Source organism: Chelon labrosus (assembly GCF_963514085.1).
Source record: "Chelon labrosus genome assembly, chromosome: 9".
Taxonomy (NCBI): Eukaryota; Metazoa; Chordata; class Actinopteri; order Mugiliformes; family Mugilidae; genus Chelon; species Chelon labrosus.
The window spans coordinates 23,175,311-23,199,742 of record NC_140359.1 but is presented as its reverse complement, the minus strand read 5'-3'; the positions used below and the strand labels follow the sequence as shown (position 1 = coordinate 23,199,742).

Below are 24,432 nucleotides of genomic sequence, written 5' to 3'. Positions count from 1 at the left end.
CGTGTAAAAGCGGTACATTGCAAATGCAAAAGACAGTCTAACATTCCACATGACAACTAGGTTTTTACATTTGTGGTGCCCACTGTTGATATTATATTATAAAAATTTACAGAATGACATTTTTGTGTCTCAGTGCAAAAGATATATTTCAAAAGAATTTCAGAAAAGCCGTGCCCTTGATAAACGCCCCCCTCCCCCCACCCTGCACCTGTGCCCCCTTACAGTATACAGTAAAACGAACGGCCTGTTTACAAGACCACCAATAAATAACCAACAGAAGCAGTTTTACAGTCGCCGTCAGATAGCAGCAGTGTTTCAGCTTTGACTTTAAATACATATTCACAAACAACAGTGTGTCACTGTACACCCACAATTCATCAGAACTTTAACTATAGATAATAATAATAATTACATTTGTACTCATAGGAATTACCATGACAATAACAAGAGAAAAAAAAAAAGAAAATCCAGTGTGTCACATCAGCATTTTTAAGTATTTACATTGCTTTTTCAAGTTCTGTGGCTTAATTTCCCATGTGTGAATTTTCCCAAGTAAAAGAAGGCAATGAAGTAAGTGTCTCTAAGGTAAAAGGCTGGCCGTGGGGAGTTCATCAGCTGGTGCAGATGCTGTTGATGGAGATGATGGCTGGGTCCACCAGGCCCAGTTCCTCGTGCTCGTTCACGCACAGCTGGTAGCCGCAGCCCCGCCGGCGCTTCAGCGGGGTCACCTTGGCGTCGGGCTTGGCGCGGGGCGGCAGGAGGAAGCCCACGCTCCCCGCGATCAGCATGTGCCAGATGCTGTGGATGTAGAAGTAGTTCTCCTCCGTCTCCACGAAGGCGTACAGCGCCACGGCGGAGGTGGCGATCATGGTGCCCGGGAAGAGGAAGAAGACCCAGCGCTTCCAGGTGGGCGGGTAGCAGCGCCGGCGGCGGATGGTGCGCACCGTCTGACGGGCCAACAGACACATGAAACAGCATGTTTTACATGTATTTAGTTCAAGTCAGATTGTCTCAGGATGCTTTATAGAACACAAAGCCTGGAACTCCCCAGAACATGAGCTAAGAACAAGAACTAAGGCAACAGTGCCAAGAAAAACTCCTTTTAACAGGAAGAAACCTCAACAGGAACCCAACTCATACAGGGGGACACATCTGCTTGAGGCTGGAAAAAAAGAGTTTGCTTATACATTACACACCACTCAGCCACAACATTATGACCACTGACAGGAGAAGTAAATAACATTGACCATCTTGTGACAGTGCAATGTTCTGCTGGGAAACTTTTGGACCTGCATTTATTCATGTAGATGTTCCTTAGACATGTAGCACCCACGTAGACCAGACCAGGTACCCCCCACCCCACAGCAATAACACCCCTTGATGGCAGCAGACATCCCCAGCAGGATGCAGCGTAGAACAACTAGGAACAACTCAAAAAGCATGAAGAACAGCACAAGGTATTGACCTGGCCTCCAAATTCACTAGATCCCACCCTGATCAAGTATCTGTGGGATGATCCACAGAGGCCCCTCCCCTCAAAGCCCCCCCCACTAACAATATTCTGTTGCCAGACACCACAGGACACCCTCAGAAGGCCCATGTCCATTCTCTGATGAGTCATAACTGTTTTGGAGGCACAAGAGAGACCTACACAATATTAGGAAGGTGGTCATAATGTTATGCCTGATCGGTGTCAGTTGGGTAAAATAACATAGCTTTCTGTATTCCATTGGTATGGTCAATTAAAAGCCACTAATGTGTTTAGATTTATCTAGGAAATAACTGCACAGTGCCACCTGAGATCCATCTGATGATCAATACGTCTTCAACTCGTTCAAATATTTGTCGAAACGCCCGTACAAACCGGAGCTACGGTGCACTTGCGTGTTTGTTTTGTGCTTGCATGATGAGGGGTCTAATACATGCGAGTCACAGGGAGCAGGGTGAGCATGTTCAGCGTCGTGCTTGCCTTGATATTAACTCCTGCGTGATGACATGGATATTGGAGTGGGAGATGCTGCAGGGAGGAGTCACTCAAAAATGGAGATCAATAGGTTCTTCAGTGAGGCACCAGGAGGCATCTCTCCTTTATTGGAGCAACAAAATCTCAATCTTAATAAATCTCAACTGCTTTTAATGTCTGGAATCTGTATTCACACCTAATGCTGCGGCAAAGGTCCATCACATTGATCACGGGCGCTTGATGGATAGGCGATTACTGCATTTCCTACTCAGCTACTGACGCTCGCGTTCAGTTTGGCGGTAACTGGATATGACGTCTCTATTTGTTCGGTCCGGAGTATATTGCTCATTCTCTCTGTAACTGGCCCAGAATTGCTGCAAGTACAAAGAGACTGAGACATTTCATTTTATTTCCTTCCAGCCAGCGTTTAAAAAGCACTTTGTTGTTGTACTCAGTCTCTATTTTCATCAGCTCATAAACGCCGAACGCTCGCGTTATATATTTTTTCTCCGATCGTTGCTATAAAGCATTCCCACTCTATCAGGGGAAATGCTGCTGCTGAATGACAAAGGTAATTACATGTATTCTAGCAGGAAGCGGCTCTGATTAAATTATTATGCTGCGTGCAGTTTAGATTAAAGGCTAATAATCTATGTGAAGCCAAGTGAGGTAAAATACGAAATGCATTTCTACTGATTCAGTCCCTTTTGGAGCAGTATATTCTCCTGGTTAAGGAGAACAATTCCACTCCAGAGTGGCCTTTTCATGTGTGAGTCGGGAACCTCATTTAGTTTGGAGAATTAGGGATATTTGGCGTTGACAGATTTGAACTTCTCCCCTTCCTCTTACTGCTAATGACACCCCTGCACAGCGGCAGATGCTCTGTGCCCTCCGCTTGACTGATCTAATTCGGTTGTGTCTGGGAACGTTCAGAATGCCAAGCTTTGCAGAAACATGACAAGCTGAAAATGAAAGGGCTCTTGTGGGAAAATTGCGCTCGAACTCGGGAGATGTGCAGCGCTGAGGGGGGGAAAAAAATATTGAGATGCAGACAGACGCTATCGAACAGCCGATGAATTATGAAGCGTCGTGCAACCAGAGCCCAGGTTTATCTTTAAAAACTGCAACACTGGCATGAGCTAAGAGTTGTGGAAGAGTTGCTGCGCGGAGTTTACTCTTGTCGTTTGTGCGTGGTTTCATTTGCAGACTGAGATTCTGTATGCCAGACTGTAATGTTTGCATTTTATATTTGTCAAATAGCACATTTTTAACAAGCCATCTATAATTGAATTACAAATCTGCCAAAGCGTAAATAAAATCCAAGAGGCCAACAGCTTTATGTAAATCTCCCACAGTCGTATCGCGCCTCGCATGAACTTTGAAGCGTTGTTGTGAATCAGAGATTTTTGATTATGGTAAAAATACATCGTATCCTACTTTTTTTCTTCTTGTGCTAAAGCTGGAGGGTTTACATGCTGGAATTAAACAGCACTTCATCTTCCATAGTTTCTGCAGGATCCTTCGGCTCGCGGAAAGATAACTCTCGGAGCTGCAACTCCCACACTTTATTCGACGCAAAGCTTTCTCCAAGGGAAGAAGCGCAAACCTTATTTTCAAACTCATGTCAGAGGTTTGGTGTTAAAGGCTTTTTTTTTTTCTCTCTCTCTCTCTCTAGAACCTTGCCTGAAAGACTATTATTTTTTATCTTCTCAGTTCAGGGAGCACATTATGACTCGAAGAAGAGTCAGTGAAAGTACAAGCTGAGTTATAATGGAACTACAACCCATGACTAATACCCACAAGCTGCAAAAACTTTTAAAGCCCATTCCGCACTAATGTAAAATAGCTTCATCGGTCAGAAAAACCACGTTTCTTTAGCCGGGCACGCGTTCCAAGCCTGTGTTAGCTAAAGCGACGTATTAAATCCTTTCAGGTTTACTGTCACGAGGAACACTAGGGGGGACAGCGGCGACACATTTGGTCTGCGTGTTTGAACGAGCTTGTCCCGTGAATGTAAAAAAGGCACATTGTGCATTAAAATAATTATGATTCGTCCTGTGCGAAAACACCCACTGAAGAGATAGTTTTTGCAGATTTTTGCAGACTGTGTGCACGCAGAGAAATATTTTCAAACTGTTTTTGAAAACTGTCACTTTCTGGATTTCCTTTAAACAAATTATTGCACGAAAATAATTATCCAGCCTTTTAGTGCCGTCCCTCTTATATCCCTCGTTTTTTATTCCATTCAATATTCTTTATTTGTTGTCATTTATCCTCTTGTACTGCTGCAACGTGTGAATTTCCCCCCTAAGATCAATAAACCACTTTTTTTCCTCAAATGCAATTAAATACATGTGAAAATAAATGAGTTTTTATTATTTATTTTTTTTGGTTGGTTGTTGTTATTGTTGAAGACTCTTGCTGTGCAGTGAATGTGTGCATTTTTCCCTTACCCATGCTACGGCCATGATGCCCAGGGCAAACAGGCTGGGTCCCAGGAGGTTCCACAGACCGTGACGGTCCAGCTGCAGAGCCATGGACAGAGACATCGCCCCCAGCAGATACAGCACCTTAACAAAACAAACCAAAAAAAAAACAACAACACGGATGAATAACCGCCCTCTATAAACTCAGTCAACATCGCTACATCTCCTGTAAATAAGAGGATGTTTGTGTGGTCGAGCGTGAGCATATCAGTCTTTCCCCCTAGACGTGCACACATTATATATTAAATCTGTCACCAAAGATTGAGGTCTGAAAAACACTTGAATGAACAATAAATAAGAAAAAAAGAAAGCTGCTCCTTACTAAAATAAATAAAGTGAGTACAAATCTGTTCATTCATTCATTTTCTGTAACCGCTTGTCCCCTGGAGGGTCGGAGTCTGTCCCAGCTGTCATTGGGCGAGAGGTGGGGGACGCCCTGGACAGGTCTCCAGTCTGTCCACTGTTGCCATATGAGGTAAGACAATGGTGACGTGTAGACATTTGGGGGGAGATGTGGCGTAGCTTGGGACTGATGGGCCACCACAGGCCCCACGTACGGTGTCCTGAGCAAACGCCTAACGCCCAAATTGCTCCCTGGGTGTACACCATTAGCAGCCTACTGCTCCAAGTGTACACTGTGTGAATGAATGGACGGGTCAAAGGCTGAAAAGTACAGTAATTTCCCCATGTGGGATAAATACAGTGTAACTTAGTATTATTAGAATTACATTTTTGTCATTGTTCATCAAAACTGTATCTACGTGACAAGACAATTTACATTTTTAGCATTTTTTTTAGTAGATCTATTTGAAATTGTAGCTGAGAGAGATGGGACAAGAAGGAGCAGCCACGATGAGCTGTTAGATGAAGACCTGCTTCTTCTGCTACGCACTGATGTTCACAGTTGCATGCTGTGTGCAACATTTAGTCAGACCATGGATCCTCACATATACACTGATTAGGCATAACATTATGACCACCTTCCTAATATTGTGTAGGTCTCCCTTGTGCCTCCAAAAAAGTTGTGACTGAGGGTGTCCTGGCAACAGAATGATGTTAGTGGGGGCCTTTGGGTCCTATGGGTTGAGGGGAGGGGCCTCTGTGGATCATCCCACAGATACTTGATCAGTTTGGGATCTAGTGAATTTGGAGGCCAGGTCAACACCTTGTGATGTTCTTCATGTTTTTTTGAGTGTTTCTGTGGCTGCATCCTGCTGGGGATGGCTGCTGCCATCAAGGAGTGTCTAAGGGGTGTCTAAGAGGTGGGGGTGCCTGGTCTGGTCTAGGTGGGTGCTACATGTCTAAGTAACATACACATGAATGAATGCCAGGTCCAAAAGTTTACCAGCAGAACGTTGTATTGTCACAAGATGGTCGATGCTATTTACGTCTCCTGTCAGTGGTCTTAATGTTATGCCATATCGGTGTATAAAAGTTCCAACTACTCTTCCATTGGTTTAATAAAGCACTGATGTTTTTCAGGTGGTCTGTACTATAACTATATATGCTGTTTCTACCTGTCTACCAGTAACTATAGGAATCGCCAAATCAAACACCTAAAATCTCACATCTGGGCTTTTCCTGGTTTAATGATGGAGCTCTACAGAGCTCAGCTTCTCTGGAACATTTTTAAATGAATCAATATAGTTGTGATCTATTGTTAAATAACTCCACAGGAACAAAAGGCTCCCGGGTTAAAAACCAATGGCAGTTACACGGTAATGAGAGACCGCTCAACGCTCTGTGGTCCGTTTCTGCAATTTGTCGACAATAAAAAAAAAAGAAAGAATATAAAATAATAACAGCCTTATCCTGGAACGTTAACAACCATATCTACAGCTGACTTTCGCAAACAGCATGTACTGTAAGTCGTTGGCACAAGAGGTAAAAGCCTCTCATTATGTAAATGAGCCGGCAGTTTAATGTACGAGCGGGGAAACGGTCAGTACGGAAAATAACTGCGCGTCTGCTGGGCTCAGGTGCAATCAAAAACGGTATTTTAAAGAGCTCGCAGAGTAATACACCAAACATAATACAACAAAGACAACAAAATGCTAACAATAGAGCCACAGTGCTATAAATAATACCAGTCGCTTTTTTATTTTTTTAGTTTTTGCCAAGCTCGCAATTGGACAGAAAGCCACAGGATATAAAAGAAATAAAGTGAGAATGAAGAAAAAAAAAAATCAATAAGCTGTGCTGCACATTCTTTGGGAGAATTTAAGCCTGTCCAGGACGCCCGGGGTGTGCATTCTTCTGTCTGGTGGGCAGCATGAGGAGAAATTGGGGATTTTTGAGCATGGAAGGAATGACCTGCCTGAGGAAGAAAAAGACTAATTGGCACAGACCAAGGAGGGAACGGAATAGCGCGGGGCAACACCGAGGACTCGGCGCAGCAACAGTCATCCGTCATGCTGCACCGCTGCTGGATTATACAGCAGCTCTCCCAAACATGCATGCATTGTACGCGCGGGTGAATGCACTGACGCTCACAGGCGGGAGTTTCGCTGTAATGAATCATTATCTGTCAACGTAACGGACGAGCTTGTAGAAATTCTGGCAGGAAGTCTATTTTTATCTGCGACATACATTCTCATACTCACAAATGTGCGGTAACGCGGACCTTCGCCGTTTTACAACACGCCCAGTGGCAGTGCACCCTTACAAGAAACATGTCTGAAGTCACTTTAGATCTAAATAATTTGGTAATTTATTCCTTTTGAAACGTTGTGTGATGGAGAGCGTCTAAGCATAAAGCACCAATCTCACCGTCCTTTCCCAAATACAAGACTATGGTTGACTTTCACTTCACTTCACTTTTGTTTACACCACAAGATGAAGAGCAGAACGAAACTAGGATGCATCACAAAGAGAGTTATGTATTATCACATGCTTTTATAGCTTCACGCTTCGTGGGTCTCTACACTCTTCTGATCTACTCGCCTATAAGAGTGCTCCAAACTGTAATAGATTCCTCGGTTTCCCACAATATCAAGATGTTTTGCTTGCAATGTCTGCAGCGGGCCAACGTCAGGACAACTAAACCAAGCAATTGTGGTGAAGATATTAAAAAAAATAAATAAATAAGAAAGGAGCCCTTGTTTGGCTTTGGTAAATGTGGCTCTTTTGCCATATTTTGGAACGACAACAGCAAATGAAGGCCCTACGGTGCATCGACAATAGTCCGCAGCTGCTTCCCTTCTGTCTACCCAGGAGCCAGTTTGTCGAGCCCTTTTGTCAATCTACCGCACATCACAGTGTTGCATTATCCCCCATGTAACAATGCTGCAACAGTGTCGCTTTGTTCAAACTGGCAGGACGATTTCGATAATGGTCCGTAATTCTGCAATTCTTGCAAGGAAAATACAGCACAATAAAGGCATTCTGAAATATAAATACAATTTTATATTTCCTGCACCTAAAAGGACTATTTTTTTTTTTTTTCCCCCCACAACTGAGGCCTGACTTTTCTGATTCGGGTCATCACTCTCTGCTCGCCAACATCACAAAATAAGATGTAAACGATGAGACAAGAAGTACAGAAAGTCACATTGGCATTAAAGGGGAACTACTGTTTCGTTCTACGGTTCTATGGTTCGTCCACAACCTCAGAGCCGGAAAAATATTCAGCCATGTTGCAAAAGAACTGGCAATAGCAAATTACAGGTAAACCAGCCGACCGTCGCGGGTGCGCGCGGCGCTCAGAGATGACATCATCCAGGTCAGAAGACACCTATCCGTCTGTAGGTCAATCTACAGACCCCGGATGATGATAACAGGTAACTCCAGACTCAACGGGGAATAGCACTAGCGTTTCATAACAAAATATTGGTGAAATGAACGAGTTTCGCGGCAGATAATGCGTTATTTAGAGGCTGCCTTTCGGTGCCCCAGTCACTCCCACTATATGGATATACGCAGATCTAAATATCTCCCGAAGGAATACGAATTACACATAAGTTATATGGGTGAGTAAACGACTTTATTTTATGCCAGAAATAAGGTCGAGGTTGTAAAAAAACAATAGTTCCCCTTTAAAGTCCTCAAGGGAAGTTGAAAATTAAAAGAGAAAACTGTTTAGCTGTGTTCTGGGTTTGAATACATCGGCCAACTGGGGCCTTTCTGTGTGGAGTTTGCATGTTCTCCCTGTGTCTGTTTGGGTTCTCTCCGGGTACTCCAGCTTCCTCCCACCGTCCAATGACATGCTTGTTAGGTTAACTGATGATTCTACAGTGGCCAAGGGTGTGAGACTGGAGACCTGTCCAGGGTGTACCCCACCTTTCGCCAAATGATAGCTGGGATACCCCCCCCCCAAATCATAGTCTGTATACATATGGACAATGTGTCGCCACTTCCTTGCATTGGTCAAACTGACGCTATTTTCCCGGGGATACGGGCGACGCCATCTTGTGACTTTGGAGCCAGAGTCTGCGCAGTACGGTCCGAGAGTGGAGCCATGCTTTTGTTTAATTAAAACTGTGTTCTGATCTACCTCCACCAGTTAGAAGGAAATGTTGGATATTACACTGTACTTATTTCTTTTTTACACCTCTCACGGTCCTATGGGACTGCTTTACAGAGCGGTTGGCATGGCAGTCTGCACTGGTAGTCGCCATTATGTCACATCCCGTCAAATAACTAAAACGAAACTTATCCAAAAAACTGACACTTGAACATGCATCAACATTATATATAACTACCTAAAATTATAGAATCATCCTTGAAAAAAATTAAGTTGATGTGTATTTTAGAGTTTTAGTTTGACCGAAGTCCCATCCGCTAACATGGAGGGGGTGGAGCTTATGACCTATACTGCAGCCAGCCACCAGGGGGAGCTCTACTTGCTTTGGCTTCACTTTTGAGGAGCATTTTCCACCCTCCATCTTTATACAGCCTATGGTGCAAATTCTTTTATATACATTCTGTGGGTGCAAAGAATGTCCTGTTGCACCAAAACCTCTGCATTTCCTTTGGTGGGAACAACGTTATCATATCTGCTCAATGAAACGGCGCCTAAAGTATGAAGATGTGATAAAACGTAATTATCCTTTAAACTGATTTATATGATTCAGATGCGGTATCCTTCGGCAAGCACAGTCTCAAAAAATAAAAAAATAAATCGGCCTATATACAAAGCAGTAAAAACATCCTCGCAGGATATTCTGCTGACATTTTTGCGAGGACTTTCAGAGCTGCGAAGGTCCAAGAGTCACATACAATACAACACACACAAACACACGCCATCAGGCTCTCCTGGGCCTCTCACCCTCTGCTGCTGCTGTAGTCATAGACATTAACAAACAAACACACACAAAAACAAACGCACACACGCGCACACAGTGTCTATTTCTAGTGCGCAAACACACACAGTTCCACTTGCCAGTCCTGACATGTGCGATTTGATTAGTGACTGCGTACTGCAGCGCTAAGCAAAAATGAAAACTCTAGAGGACAGCAGATGTTCGTGCACGCTCCCTCCCTCCCTCCTTCCCTCCCTCCCTCTCTCCCTCTACACCACCCCCTCTCTCTGTCTCATTTATGGACATGGACACACATTTACACACACACACACACTTTTCCCTGAGACTGCTCCATCCTTGGTGTGCAGCCAGGGACTGACCCAGGGAGAAGGTGCACCTGTTAGTGTTTACCGTTATCCACCGCAATATGTTAACAACCAGAGAATTTATCACCACGCACTGTTGATTTTAACACGTTGATATTTTAATTTATAACTAGAAGTGGACGCACGCCGAAACGGGTTGCTCATTTATAGCTCCCCTACACGGCTCTGCAGCTTCTGTCTTTGCTTCAGGGCTTTTTCTCAGGTAGTCTCCCTCTAACACTCTCTCCTACAGTTTAGGTGCTGCCAGACTGCATGACAGTGGAAATGCATTAGGGTCGCGGAGATGTCTGTTTCCAGTCGTCTGAATCGCTGCCCACATCTTACATTTTTGTCCAGAAAATCAAACAAGCTGAGTTTCTCTTCTGGACGGCTGCTTCTCTTTTTAGAGACGCAACTGAGCAAATCAGACAATTCATGGACGGAGTGAGGAAAGAAAAAGAAAAATCAGTGCAAGCGATTTATGGCATGGCTATTACGATCAGTTACCAGCATCAGATAATTATGAATTTTGTTTTTGTTTATTTGTTTATTGGTCTGTATTTTTAAGAAATGTCCACCACACTTGTCTTAGAGTAAAAATTATTTCAGGAAATTCAGGACTCTTCAGGATCTAAGTCTGAGTATCAGTACAAATGCTGCCTTTGTTCACTTTTCTTTGACAAAATTGGACAATGCAGAAAGACAATACACACACACACACCTGTTTGATGATGGACTTTAGCCTGGCCATTGCAATGACAGTGACCCACACTGACATGAGCGACCCGAGGAAGTCGCAGAACTGCAGGACGTCGTACTCCATGATGCAAAAGACCACGATGCCTGGCTGGTCGCATGCGTGGTAGAACTGTGAGAGGAGAGAGAGGTGGGAAAAAAAGCAGCAGATGTGTCAAAACAATATGGAATCACACCAATTATTCTTGTTTTCTGCAATTAAAATGTACTCTTTGCTAACAGAGTGGTGCATGCTGTTTTTCTTGCCTGACTTATAGCTACTGCTAACATACACGCTATTGTCAAGCTGGATGCGATTCCTCTACTGTGCTTTGGTTGTTGACTAAGCCAGACTATTTGCTTAGCGTCAAAGGTTCCTTGGACGAGTTTTTGCAAGAAAAAGACGATTGTTTCCATTCATTTGACGTTAGCAATTACTAGCAACAAGTACAAATGAATACTGGCTAACTTTGTTTAATACACTGCCTGGCCAGAAAAGAGTGGCCACCAAAAAAAAGGTCACACGCTCTAATATTTCGTTGGACCTCCTTGAGCTTTGATTACAGCACACATTCTCTGTGGCATTGTTTCAATAAGCTTCTGCAATGTCACCAGATTTATTTCCATCCAGTGTTGCATTAATTTTTCACCAAGATCTTGTATTGATGATGGGAGAGTCTGACCACTGCACAAAGCCTTCTCCAGCACATCCCAAAGATTCTCAATGGGGTTAAGGTCTGGACTCTGTGGTGGCCAATCCATTTGTGAAAATGATGTCTCATGCTCCCTGAACCACTCTTTCACAATTTGAGCCCCATGAATCCTGGCATTGTCATCTTGGAATATGCCCGTGAACATCAGGGAAGAAAAAAATCCATTGATGGAATAACCTGGTCTTTCAGTATATTCAGGTAGTCAGCTGACCTCATTCTTTGGACACATAATGTTGCTGAACCTAGACCTGAGCAACTGCAGCAACCCCAGATCATAGCACTGCCCCCACAGGCTTGTACAGTAGAAACTAGGCATGATGGGTGCATCACTTCATCTGCCTCTCTTCTTACCCTGATGCGCTGGTTCCCCACTATCCTTCCAGGATTTAATAAAGAGTTGGACAGTTCTTCTCCAATCTCCTTGGATGTTTTCTCTGCTTGATGCATGCCAATGATTTGACCCTTCTTAAACAGACTAACATCTTTTCCACGACCACAGGATGTGTCTTTAGACATGGTTGTTTAAGAAATGAGAAGCTACTCATTGCATCAGTTGGGGTTAAATAACTTGTTGCCAGCTGAAAGATAATCACCCATGCAGTAATTATCCAATAGGAGGCTTGTACCTATTTGCTTAGTTAAATCCAGGTGGTGACTTTTTTTTTGGCCAGGCAGCAATTCAAGGACTAGCATATGTTTCTAACTATGGCCAGAACAAAGCAAACTAAGGCACAATACTGATAAAATTTCATCTTCAGTCCATTCTGTGACAAATCGCAGTCTTAGGTCACTGATAATACATAGACTGAGGTAGATTGAAGCTTTTATCATGTCATTTTGGGCGTATATCATTCAAAATGATCTACTTATGTATTTAATTGAACAAGCAATGCAAGTAGGTGTTATTTTAATACAACAAATCGTTTAATAATTGCAAGATTGCCTAGTCTAATCTCTTATTTCTGATTATGGTATGGATGGGAATGTGTTATTAAATAGGAGAATGTCATCTACATACAGTGAGATTTCATGCTTTATCTGTTTCCTATTTTAGTCACACTAGTCACTTTCTGAAAACACCTGCCTTTGTGATGTTTTTTCATGCTTCAAAATGTGTAAATTAGTTGCATTAAACTTAAAAATAAACCCCTCTTTCTTTCTAATTGTGGTTTGGTTTACCACCGCGATTGCTTGCCTGTGGTCTCACGTTTTCCACCAGTGTTCGATCACCTGCCTGCTTACTCTCATTTACATGCATCTTAGTGCGCATACACAACACAAACAACCCAGAAACCCATTCATTAACACATTGTTCTACGGCGTAGCTAGAGGCTCAGCTACTTGCTGCGATGATCACCACATGTCAGCACAGAAACTGACTTTATGTCTCTCATATCTGCAGATGAAGTGTTCCAAATGTTTGTGCCCGTATCATTCACAAAATATCCTCAGGTCACTCGCTTTCATCGTACGGCAGTCACTCACAGTGGAGAAGAACATGGTGAAGATGTAGACCGAAGCCTCCAGCAGGTAGTGGCTGCGAATGGCGATGGCCACCGGAGGGACGAACATAAGGTTGCTGAGACAGAGCAGCAGGGTGGAGAGGAGCTGGAAACTGTATGAGTAGGCTTCCGAGTTGTCTGTGCACCCCCAGCCATCCCAGCCTAATGAACAGACACACACACACACATATTCTGTCAGTACTGTATGTTGGCCTGAGAAAGTAGAGATCTAAGGAGATTTTTGTGTTGGCAGGCTTTTATAGATTGGAAAAAGAATATGAGTTCAATGTTTTCTGACTGGCTTAAACTCTGAATGAACTGTAACAAAGTCTCGTTAAATCTTTCGGCTGATGGATGAGAAGAAATTTTCTCATAGATCAAACGTTTTTTTTTTCTTTTTTAACGCTTTGAATTTACAGTCTCTTAAAACGTATGAAATATTAATCTCTCGACAAGACGAATACCTTATCATTCCCTTTCTTATGCGCCCGACCTCTACAGAAATAATCAAAACCAGATTATGTTGTGTGAAGTTGTTTATCCTGCACAATAGAGCCCCTTGGTGTGAACACCCTTGTATTTTAAAACGTCCCTGCTTTGCCACATTGGATCCTAATCAAGTGGCGGATTGGATAAGACAGCGAGAATTGAATATTCGCGAGCGCGGCTGAACAGAGGTTTTGCAGAGTGAGACGAGCCAAGGGCAAGTGCTGAATGCAAAGTGCCTGCCAGGAAGCAGTCACACATATGAAGTATGACAATGAATTTAACTGAAGAGAAACCCGCTCCGATAAAAGAAGATCAAAGGCAGGATTTAAAAAACGCCTCAGAGGACATGCTTTGTTTAGTTTCATAAGCTCATCTTTTATTGAAAAGCTGTTCGTAATTAACAGTGCGTTTTATTGTCTTATCAAAACGGCTTATACTAGAAGATTAATGCGGGGCCGCTGTATGACTCATTGGATGGTGGCACATACAATTTAATTGCGGCTCTGTCAGGTCATTTCTGGGAAAATGACCCACGCCATCCCACCTGGCTCTCTCCCATTATCTTGTCACTCTGCATGATGTATTTTCTTTGCAACGGCGATGACCCTGTTTCGTTTTTAGAAAGTTTTTATCTTATCTTGTATGCAAAAAGACTTGTGCAAATCAAGCCAGAATGATTAATTTATGGCCACACTTTCTGCTAATTATTAATTACTTATGATTAATTAAGGGCATTGTTGAATATACATCACGGTAATGATTTCCTCACATCCGCGAAACAACTTTAGTTTCATTAGCGGCTGATTGAGCCAAACATTTTAATATGATCAAAAGAAGACACATGCAAAAAGCGTTTGAAAAGGCAACTGGACTTTTTGAGAAGAATTAGCTTCTTTGGTTCTAAGGGGCTGGCGGAAAGTTGAAGTTAAAATAGGAACATCTGTGGGTATAACTCATCAGAAACTTGCTTGACTTGCCAGTTTTTGCCAAAAAAAAACCCTCCTTTTTTAAACGCTCTTTGGATCTACCATGACTTGGATGACTGAGAACCTTCACAGACAATCAAAAGAAGACATTAGAAAACCCGTCATCTGAGATGAAATCAACAAACAAGGAGGCTTCCCATGTGAATCTGCAAAAAAACACACAGAAAATGCAAGTACCTGCTTTGCATTCACACGCAGCATACAGGTAGTTGTTGGTGCGCAGAAGCTTGCACTGTCCGTACGTCCCACAGTCATTGATGCACGGAGTCAGGTACGAGCGCATGTACACCTCTGCAGTAACGTTGGCGCACGACTCAAACCTGGAAAAAAGGCACATACATACATACTAAGGGTCTGGTTTTTATGGCCCTGTCATGCAGCCTCTCAAACAGCTGTGCGCCGTGTTTAGTGGTAGCTGCTAACACGGCAGGCAGACATTAGGAAGGATTTGCTAATTGTCAGCGCGTAGTGATGCCGAGATTCCCAGTTCACTCTCTGCAATATTCAAGCCTCGCAGAGCTGTCAGCGCCCGCCTGTAGGATTTCATTCTCGTTATTTTATTATTTTCTTTTTTCCATATCCCACAGCGCTCTCATCACCGCGGCACAATGCAGATCAAAAGGTTTGTCAGATGTCAGACAACTGTACTCTGTCGGGCTTGTGCAATCTCCAACTTCTTAAAACAATTGTGAAAGTAATTTTCTGCAAATGATGTCTCTTCCATGCAGACTGAGTATAGAGGAAAGGAAACTAGAGCCCTGGCTGTGATGTTTCAGTTCCATTAGCCAACTGGAATTACACACAGTACACTGCCTATACTCAGAGAGAACAGTTTTTAGACAACCAACAAATGATGCATTCTCTCCAAGTCTGCACAGAAGTTATTGTTATGCAGACTGAACTATTAAAAGCTCATGCACCTATGAATAATTTGTGTATCTCTCTATTTGGGATAAATAAAACTTTCCAAACTGCTAGCTAATCCAATCAGTTACAGAGACCGAAGCTACAGGAGGTAACGAACGCGCTTCTTTGTCTTTTCCCACAGCACATGTTTTAATTGACACAGCTGTTCACTGCTTTATTTTTAAGTTGCATCAATCAACTTAATTGCGGCCTTGAACAGCGCCTGTCATTCACACCACCACTTTTCCTCTCTAACAAGACCTGATTGATTTAGCACATGTAAACGCGCGGAGATCTGGCGCGCGGCAGCCTGAACGCCGTCCACATTTTCATACCGCGGCGGAGCTTCTGCGTGAGGATGAGTCCACGTCCCACACCATCTGTTATTATCTGTTATTCAAATTCAATTGGTACTCCCGGGTGGCCCGGGAAAAAATAAATAAATCTGCTCAATTTCGTTCTGTTCACATTTTGTTGCCATTAAGTGTTTCGACGAACGGCTCAATCTGTGCTATAGTTAATACTTAAGAACTTAAACTTAATGGAAACTTTCTCCTCAACTTTTCTGTATTTCTTACCATCCTTTTAAGCAACTCTCTGAGAAAAAGCGAGCGCTTATTGAATTAATTTGTGGTGTTAAATAGTACACGTAGGTGGCACTGTGTTTTGCTTTGCTGAGTATATTATAGCTAGAGAACAACTTTCACCTCAACATCCTTTAAAATGAATTTATACCTGTATAAATAGAGGCACATCGTTCTTATTTTAGGTAAATGTAAATGTATACATATTGGATTTGCAAACGTGAAACCTCAGAATCTCTTCCATGTCATGTGGTAGCTGTGCACCATAAGCACATTAACGAAAGCCAATGCCAAATCAGACTGCTGGGTGACAGATGGGAGAGGATGTGACTGAATGAGGGAGAGGCTGCACTGTTCAAACAGCAAGCGTGGCGTCTTCATTGGGGCAGTGAATTATTAATTTCGGTAAACAAACTAGTTTGATTGTTGTAGGGAGACGAGCTCCAAAGAAATACCGAATGTCCTATTTTTTGGAGTTGTCTCCCTGTAATTGACGGCAAATATTGACTCGGCGAGGTCGCCGCGGAGCACTGGGACCGAGCGTGAGCACTGATTATGAGAGTGTCAAAAATTTATGAGCAACAGTCATTCAACTTCAGATTCGGTAAATTTAAGCTTGTAAATGGTGTTTTTTGAGAGTTGCAGGGTTGAGCACTCCAGAGAATAGAGACTTTCCAGGCAAGAGCTGCATTGGGAAGAGGATGCATACCTGTATACTAGGGGTTGAACGACTTCGGATTTTTTAAAGTCGACTAAAATATGGTGAAAGCTGAGTCAACTAGTTGATGACGCCACACATAAAAACACAGTAGAGAGTAATGATTTGCAACAATGAAATCTACTTATGGATGCTACGGAGGCTTTTCTACAAGTTTACTGATGCTTGAACACAAGCTACTGTTGCCAACACCATAAAAACCGGTGCTCTAAACTCTACTTTAACTCCCATCTCTCATGTGGTGCATTCACTGACATCAAGGACAAAAAAAAACACGCTCTACGACCACAGCAGCAGTGTCAAATATTTGAACACTACATGCGCTTATCAATACTGTGCGCTGCAGATATGTATAGCCTATATGGGCACCGCCAATAGCGTTTAATACTTCACAGTGGGTTGCAAAACAGAATAATGTAGCCTCCAAAGCCTTTTCCATGTATAACAGCTACAGGACGTTTGGTGAAGTTGTTAATGGACTGCCCTTGAGAGGATATGGACCGTTCTTCTGCTAGCGTTAGCGGATGTCTTTTCAGATGAGTGTGCATTGCAGTAATACATTTGTTGTATTTCAGCACTGACTTATTCTGCATGTCACGGTAGAATGGGCTTCATCTTAAGTGAAGTATTTCCACACACTTGATAATCTGCTGCGGTAAAACCCCTACAATATCTTTTTCTTGTCTTTTTGCAAAGCTTAGTCAGAAACGACAGCATTAACTACATCTAGTCAAGTTGTGTTGCCGAAAGTGTCAGACTTTCCCTTTTGAGACATACAAATCTTGTTGTGAAAGCAGTTTGAGTAATTGCTCATAAGTAATTACAAATGTAGTTGAGTGAAGTTTGTCCAGTGAAGCAGAATAGCCTCCCTCACCCGTGTTCAGTGGCGCACAGAGAGCGGAGACTGAGGTACCAGGTGCCTGTTTGAGGGTAGGGAATCCTCAGCTTGGTGATGTTGGCCGAGGCGTTCACGGAGAGGAAAAACCCAGCCACTGATTCTGAGGAAAAGGGAAAGAAGATGAAGACAGTGAAGCAAAAAAAGGAGCTTATACAGAATAATACTTGTAATATTGCCAAAACGGAATTTGAAGTTGAAGTTAAACCTGACATACCTGATTCGCATTTCAGTGACGAGTTTTCCTGTATGAAAAGGGGCATGCCGTGGTTCAGGCAGCCAAACACCGTGAGATTAGCTCCTCTCAGCGTAGACTGCAGGAAGCAAACACAGGCGAGCGTCATTCATCTGTCCCACCGTCAACCATCTGCTGCTGCCATCGCTCTATAGTGAGCTAACAGCATTCTTGATTACACACCTCCAGTCTATATCCCCCTAAACTTTAAAAAAAATAAAACCAACAAATCAAGGGAAACTGCTCCTGCTCCTGCTCCGTCCGCCCGGGGCACCTAAATGAAGATGTCGGCAGATTATCTCCTTAAAGCATCAATTATACATTGCTCATGCATTAAAAATAAATAAATAAATCCAGGAGAATTATTCAAGCGCTGGGAACTGCATATGCTTATACAAATTGGCTCGTTCTGCAGAGGGGTGGATGGAGGCCAGCGCAGTCTAATTTGGTGTATCTGTAAAAGAACAACAGGAGGACAAATAGCAGCAGCCAAAAAAAAAAATAAAAAAAATAACTGGATGTGAAGTATCAGTGTGCGCTCGAGCACCAAATCTGACACTTCACAAGTTTCAGAAATTCCTCCTAACTTATTCACAGTGTCTCTGAAGATCAGGTGTAGCAGAGCGTTGAAGCGTTTTATTGTTGAGAACTGTCCAACTATGTTACTAAACCAGAAGGTGCACTCAAAACCAGCAGGACTTTGTCTATCCTCCAGTTTTTGGGGTCTTTTTTTTTTAGGAAAAAATATTGAGCAAATATTTTCTCGAATAAATAAGGTTCCTGTTGCCCCCTTTAGCACAAAATGAGCCTAATGTATATGCAGGGAGTTGGTGAAGTTGTTGATTAATGCAATAACTAACAAACACTTTGCCAGGTGCTGAGATTTCAGGCTTCCTAAAATCACCATCTGGCCTGCACTCTCCTGGTACTAAGACTAAATCACGCCCACCGGCATTTCAAGATAGTCCCTCCCCCGCCTCCCTCCCTCCGTCCCTCCCTCCCTCCCACTCTTTCATTCGCAACTCTCGCTCTACAGTTTCAAGATGAAGGATTAAGTAAGAAAGACTCAAGTAACACTCGAAGAATACCGACCGAGCCCGGCGCATGCAGGCCCGGGGGGAGGCAGAGGGTTCTATTTTTCTAGTTGGCAAGTCAAAGAGCTCCGTCAGTCAACAGCAGAGATGTTTTTATCCACTCTAGCGGCGCGGTAATGTCGATGTGTCGGCCTGCTTTGGTCCATGCTGAAATATCTCAGATGAATTGCTATGACATTTGCAACAAATATTCGTGGTATCTAAAGTAAATTCTATTGACTTTGATGATCCTCTGACTTCTTCTCTACTGACTCAAGCGGTTTGATGAATCCGACAGACTTACTGGCTTTGGATATAATGTTGGCTTAAAGTAGTTACACATATTCTTTTTAATGGCTTTGGTGGATTTATCTAACGACACGAGCAACAACGTACAGCGGCTGAAGAGAGTTCACATGTTATGCTCTATATTATAGCACATAGCAGCCAATGCTTTAGATCAGCAATGTTATGAAACAGTATAGCACCTCCTCTTCCAACCACCCACAAATATACATACATATACGCCGATCAGGCATAACATTACGACCACCTTCCTAATATTGTGTAGGTCTCCCTTGTGCCTCCAAAACAGTTGTGACTCATCAGAGAATGGACATGGGCCTTCTGAGGGTGTCCTGTGGTGTCTGGGAACAGGATGTTGTTAGTGGGGGCCTTTGAGGGGAGGGGCCTCTGTGGATGCTTGATCAGTTTGGAATCTAGTTAATTTGGAGGCCAGGTCAACACCTTGTGCTGTTCTTCATGTTTTTTTTTTTTAGTTGTTCCTAAAGCATTTTTGTGTGTGTGTCTGTGTCAGGCTGCATCCTGCTGGGGATGGCTGCTGCCATCAAGGAGTGTCATTGCTATAGGGTGGGGGTGTCTTGTCTGGTCTAGGTGGGTGCTATATGTCTAAGTAACATCCACATTAATACCAGGTCCAAAAGTTTCCCAGCAGAACACTGAATTATCACAAGATGGTCGATGTTATTTACTTCTCCTGTCAGTGGTCATAATGTTATGCCTGATCAGTGTATATTGGCGAGATTGACACAGAATTTGGTACAGAGCCGCATGAGCCTCTGGCCCAGATAAAACCCCAAAGAAGTTTTTATGTGACTCCTACCGCCCCCCTCAGTGAAGGGGCACAAAATAATGGGGCTTTAGTCATGTGTTTTACTCTAACAGTTAACAGGAACAAATAAGAAGTAAGTCCCTGTCACTTTCTATGTTAACTGATATGTTAAGAGTGTATAGAAAATCGTGATCTTATCTTACCTAACATGAAATGACAACACATGATCAATATGTCCTGGGAACGTTTCAATTTAAATCCTGTCGTGATCCAAAAATGAGAAAACAGCTACTGTGCAAATACCATAAAATAGCCTAAATTTTCTTTATTTGCGTCATAACCTTGGTCTCCTCTAAAAGAATCTACTGTATAACATTTTTTTATATAAATATTCAGTCTAACTCATTTTATGTCTGTTTTTATGCGTTCCTGTCACAGAATGACCAACTGTTAACGCACCAATACAGCGATCTTGAAATGGTTTAAGCTGACAGACGTTTGAGGCTTTGTGTTGTCAGACAAAGCACAGTTTGTCAAGGTTTAATGAAGATTCAACTGTGTGCAAGACATAGAAAATAACAAATCCCAATATGGTGTTACAGAAAAATGCCAAATTATGCAACCATTGGAGTTAATTAATCCATATCAAACGTGGATTTAATGGTATAGCTCAGGTTATTACAAGTTCATCCAAGTAAAAAGTGTAGTCAGCATGTTCTTAAGTCTGAGGAACTTCCATTGAAGGTCAGACTGGTCTGCAGCTCACAGTCTATTCCTCATAAAGTCAGAAAACGAAGAAAACACTTTGACAAATGATCCCTTTTCATTATTTGCTCGTAAGCATCCTAGTTTTCCCGGAAAACACATGAAATGGAGGAAGTCAGATTATCTCAAGATACGGATGCTTATTTTGTGATCCGTTTGATCTCTCCGATCTATCATCTGAACCATTTGTGTACCGCGTAAGAACAGGAAATTCCTTTATTTCCTTTGTTGTGAACTCCACTCTCCCCCAGTGTGGCGCTGAAATTACGATCTCACTGATAACTTTTGACGCTTGGTCTGTCTTCGAGGTCTGTCTCATATAATTTCCCCTCAAGCGGATGCCAACCGTTCCTCAGCAGCCTGCCTCTTTCGCCGTCCAGAGCCCTGCATTTAAAATTTTAGATTCTGATCACGTCTTCAAATACCTTTCTGTTGTCAGGGCCTTATGTGATCTGTTGCTAATTAATGTTCATTTCTTGTTTTGCTTGTTCTGCGGTTAAAACTCGTGCCTTGAATTTTAATGTTCGTTTTGCATGTGTTTTTTCTTTTTTTATTTATTGCGTTCACGTGTAAAGCACTTCGCAACATTGTTTGGAACATTGCTATATTAATCACCTTCAGTGTTGTGATTTATATGCCCAATTCCTTGTGCGGCTGTTAGTTATGATTGGTGAATGTGAGTGGCAGAGCCATAATTAAATCAGGAGTGCTATCTACCAACAAAGTAATGCTCAAGGGTAGTGACAGAGGGAAACAAATCTTCCGAGTAAACATCTCTCCTAACGCATTACTACAACAAGCACCAATACATCAACTCAAAAAAAAAAAAGAAAAAACCTGATGAATGCACGTTCATGTCTGTCGTGTAATCATGTGGCTTTTGCTTTGCTAAGTCACGCAGGAGATTTGCTGATATGTGCCAGACAGGTGCATAGACTGTAAATAAAGATGGACGACGGAACAGTTCCTCTAAAGTGAAGCCAAAGCAAATAGAGCTCCCCCTGGTGGCTGGCTGCAGTATAGGTCATAAGCACCACCCCCTCCATGTTAGCGGATGAGACTTGGGCCAAACTAAAACACTAAAACACACGTCAAATAATTTTTTTTTCAAGGATGGTTTCTGTCATTTTAGGTAGTTAAAGGGGAACTACCGTTTTTTACAACTTGGACCTTATTTCTGGCATAAAATACTATCATTTACTCATCCATATAACTTTGGTGTCATTTGGACGATATTTAGAGCCGCGTATATCCATATAGTGGGAGTGACTGGGGCACCGCAACGCAGCGTCTAAATAACGCATTATCTGCCGCGAAACTCGTTCATTTCACCAATATTTTGTTATGATACGCTAGTGCTATTCCCCGTTGAGTCCGGAGTTACCTGTTATCTATTCGCGGACGTGCAGCGGTTTGTTGTTCTTTGGCCAGCTGTTCCTCTCTCTGCCTCTGTATCCTCCTTTCAACGAGCTCCTCATCCGTATAGTCTGGCTCCAAACGGTAAGGACGTCCATTATAAACAAAGTGTTCGTCCACAACCGCATAATCGGAAAAATATTCAGCCATGTTGCAAAAAACTAGCAGTAGCAAATTATAGGTAAACACTCCCGCGTGGCGCTCAGAGATGACATCATCCAGGTCAGAGGTTAGTAGGTCAATCTACAGACCCCGGATGATGATAACAGGTAACTCCTGTAACTCAATGGGGAATAGCACTAGCGTATCGTAACAAAATATTGTGATGAACGAGTTTCGCGGCAGATAATGCGTTATTTAGAGGCTGCATTTCGGTGCCCCAGTCACTCCCACTATATGGACCATACAAATAATAAGAATAAGAATAAGAAAACCTTTAATAGTCCCACAATGGGGAAATTGCAGTTTGCAACAGCATACAGAAATGACAGAGATAGAACAGATAATAGATATATTGCACATATTAGGAGTGCTCGCCATGGAGCCTAACAGCAGCAGGAAGGAAAGACCTTCTATATCTTTCCTTCACACATCGAGGGTGAAGAAGTCTGCCACTGACGCTGCTCCTCAGTCCCGTCAGGTCACCATGGAGGGGGGCCGGACTCATCGTCCAGCATGGAGGACAGTTCAGCCAGAACTCCCCCATCACCCACCTCCCCCACCAAGTCCAAGGGGCAGCCCAGGACAGAGCTGGACTTCCTGATGATCTTTTCCAGCTTCTTCCTTTCCCTCTCTGCGATGCCACTGCACCAGATCATTCCACACAGGATGGCCGACGCCACCACAGAGCCTGCAGAGTGCGGCCAATTCGAACGTCAGCGATCTCACGTTGCCCATGGTTACGGAGAAAACAGCGCTGAAAAGTGAAGCGTCTCTTCTCTTCTCGATGTAGTTTTCCTGCTCGGGATCCACGGCGGGTCCCACGAAGCATCTCCGGAGGGATCCCATGTCCGTCCCGAGGGAAAACCACAGCGCCACGCAGGGCGATCAGCCGCTCCCTTCTGTAACCAATGTGCACGCTGGCCGCTTCTCGCATTGTTACGCCGCCGGCTTCCTGCATAGTAACGGTCTGGATGTTGTTAAAAATATTTGGCTATGGCGAGACTCCCAATAAAAAACAAAACTAAAAAAGTGCAATGTTGTCTGAAAAAAGTATATACAAAAGTAATGTCCACAAAAAGGGAAGCAAAAAGTGAATTAAATTCGGAAAAAAGAGAGATAGAGTAAGAGCTGTTGCAAGCAGCTGCAAGCACCAAAGTTATATGGGTGAGTAAACGACCGTATTTTAGGCCACAAATAAGGTCCAGGTTGTAAAAAACATTAATTCCCCTTTAATATAACGTTGATGAATGTTCAAGTGTCAATTATTTGGATGTTTCGCTTTAGTTAGTTATTGTACGCTGTAGAAACAGGACGTGGCATAACGGCGGCTACCAGTTGCCATACCAACCGTTTTGTAAAGTGGTCCTGTGGGACCATGAGAGAAAAGTAAGTACAGTGTGTAATCCAACATTTCCTTGTAACTGGTGGAGGTAGAGCAGAGCGCAGTTTTAATTAAATGAAAAGTGAATGCGGCGGAAGTGGCGACACATTGTCCATATTTATATACAGTCTATGGGCCGAACACATGAATGAAGCTGGCATGAGTACTTTAAGCTGCACATCCAAGTGGCCAAGCTTAAAATAAACTCTTTTGAGGTTTTAAATTTTATTCAATGAAAATATTAAACCGCCTGATGTTCTGACTCATACTGAGCATTATATTTTAAGCACATATCTGCTCTCTGAACATACAAATGCTGCTTAGCAACAGCAAAAAAAAATTCATTTCACAGCAACAAAATAGGGTGGAAAGATTGACTGGGAAAAAACATATTTACAGGTAGGTATTTACATATTTATACATTACATTATTCAAATATGTACGAATAAAGGAGGACGTAGTTCATTTTAAATTTATTTAAATATTTCTTGACTCCTTGCTATATGTGTATATATTGAAACAAATAAATATCAAAAGAACAAATGCATGTAGAAAATATATTATTCAAGTATTGCCATTGTCCATTTAGTTAATATTCATTGGAAATTTGTGTATGTATTATTGTATTTTTAATGTACCAAGCCCCTATATTTATAGTCACTTTTGGACCCCCGTACAAAAAGGATAGCGAATTAATGTGACACAACAACAACAACATAAAAGCGAACGAGTCACTGATACGGCAC

At 42.7% G+C, this 24,432-nt stretch overlaps 1 protein-coding gene across 1 annotated transcript in view; it reads right to left on the bottom strand.

Annotated features, from left to right (window-relative positions):
- Positions 1-611: 611 nt before the first annotated feature.
- Positions 612-24,432, bottom strand: part of LOC311492803 (transmembrane protein 8B-like) — a gene marked incomplete at its 3' end in the record, with an annotated part of 31,186 nt that continues 7,365 nt past the window's right edge. Inside the window, exons 3-9 of the mRNA XM_084551216.1 lie at positions 17,800-17,896; positions 17,562-17,685; positions 14,657-14,799; positions 12,988-13,166; positions 10,776-10,922; positions 4,417-4,533; positions 612-947 (exon numbers count right to left, since the gene is read on the bottom strand). Of these exons, the coding sequence (XP_084407342.1) occupies positions 612-947; positions 4,417-4,533; positions 10,776-10,922; positions 12,988-13,166; positions 14,657-14,799; positions 17,562-17,685; positions 17,800-17,896 (1,143 nt within the window). The remainder of the gene's footprint in view (positions 948-4,416; positions 4,534-10,775; positions 10,923-12,987; positions 13,167-14,656; positions 14,800-17,561; positions 17,686-17,799; positions 17,897-24,432) is intronic.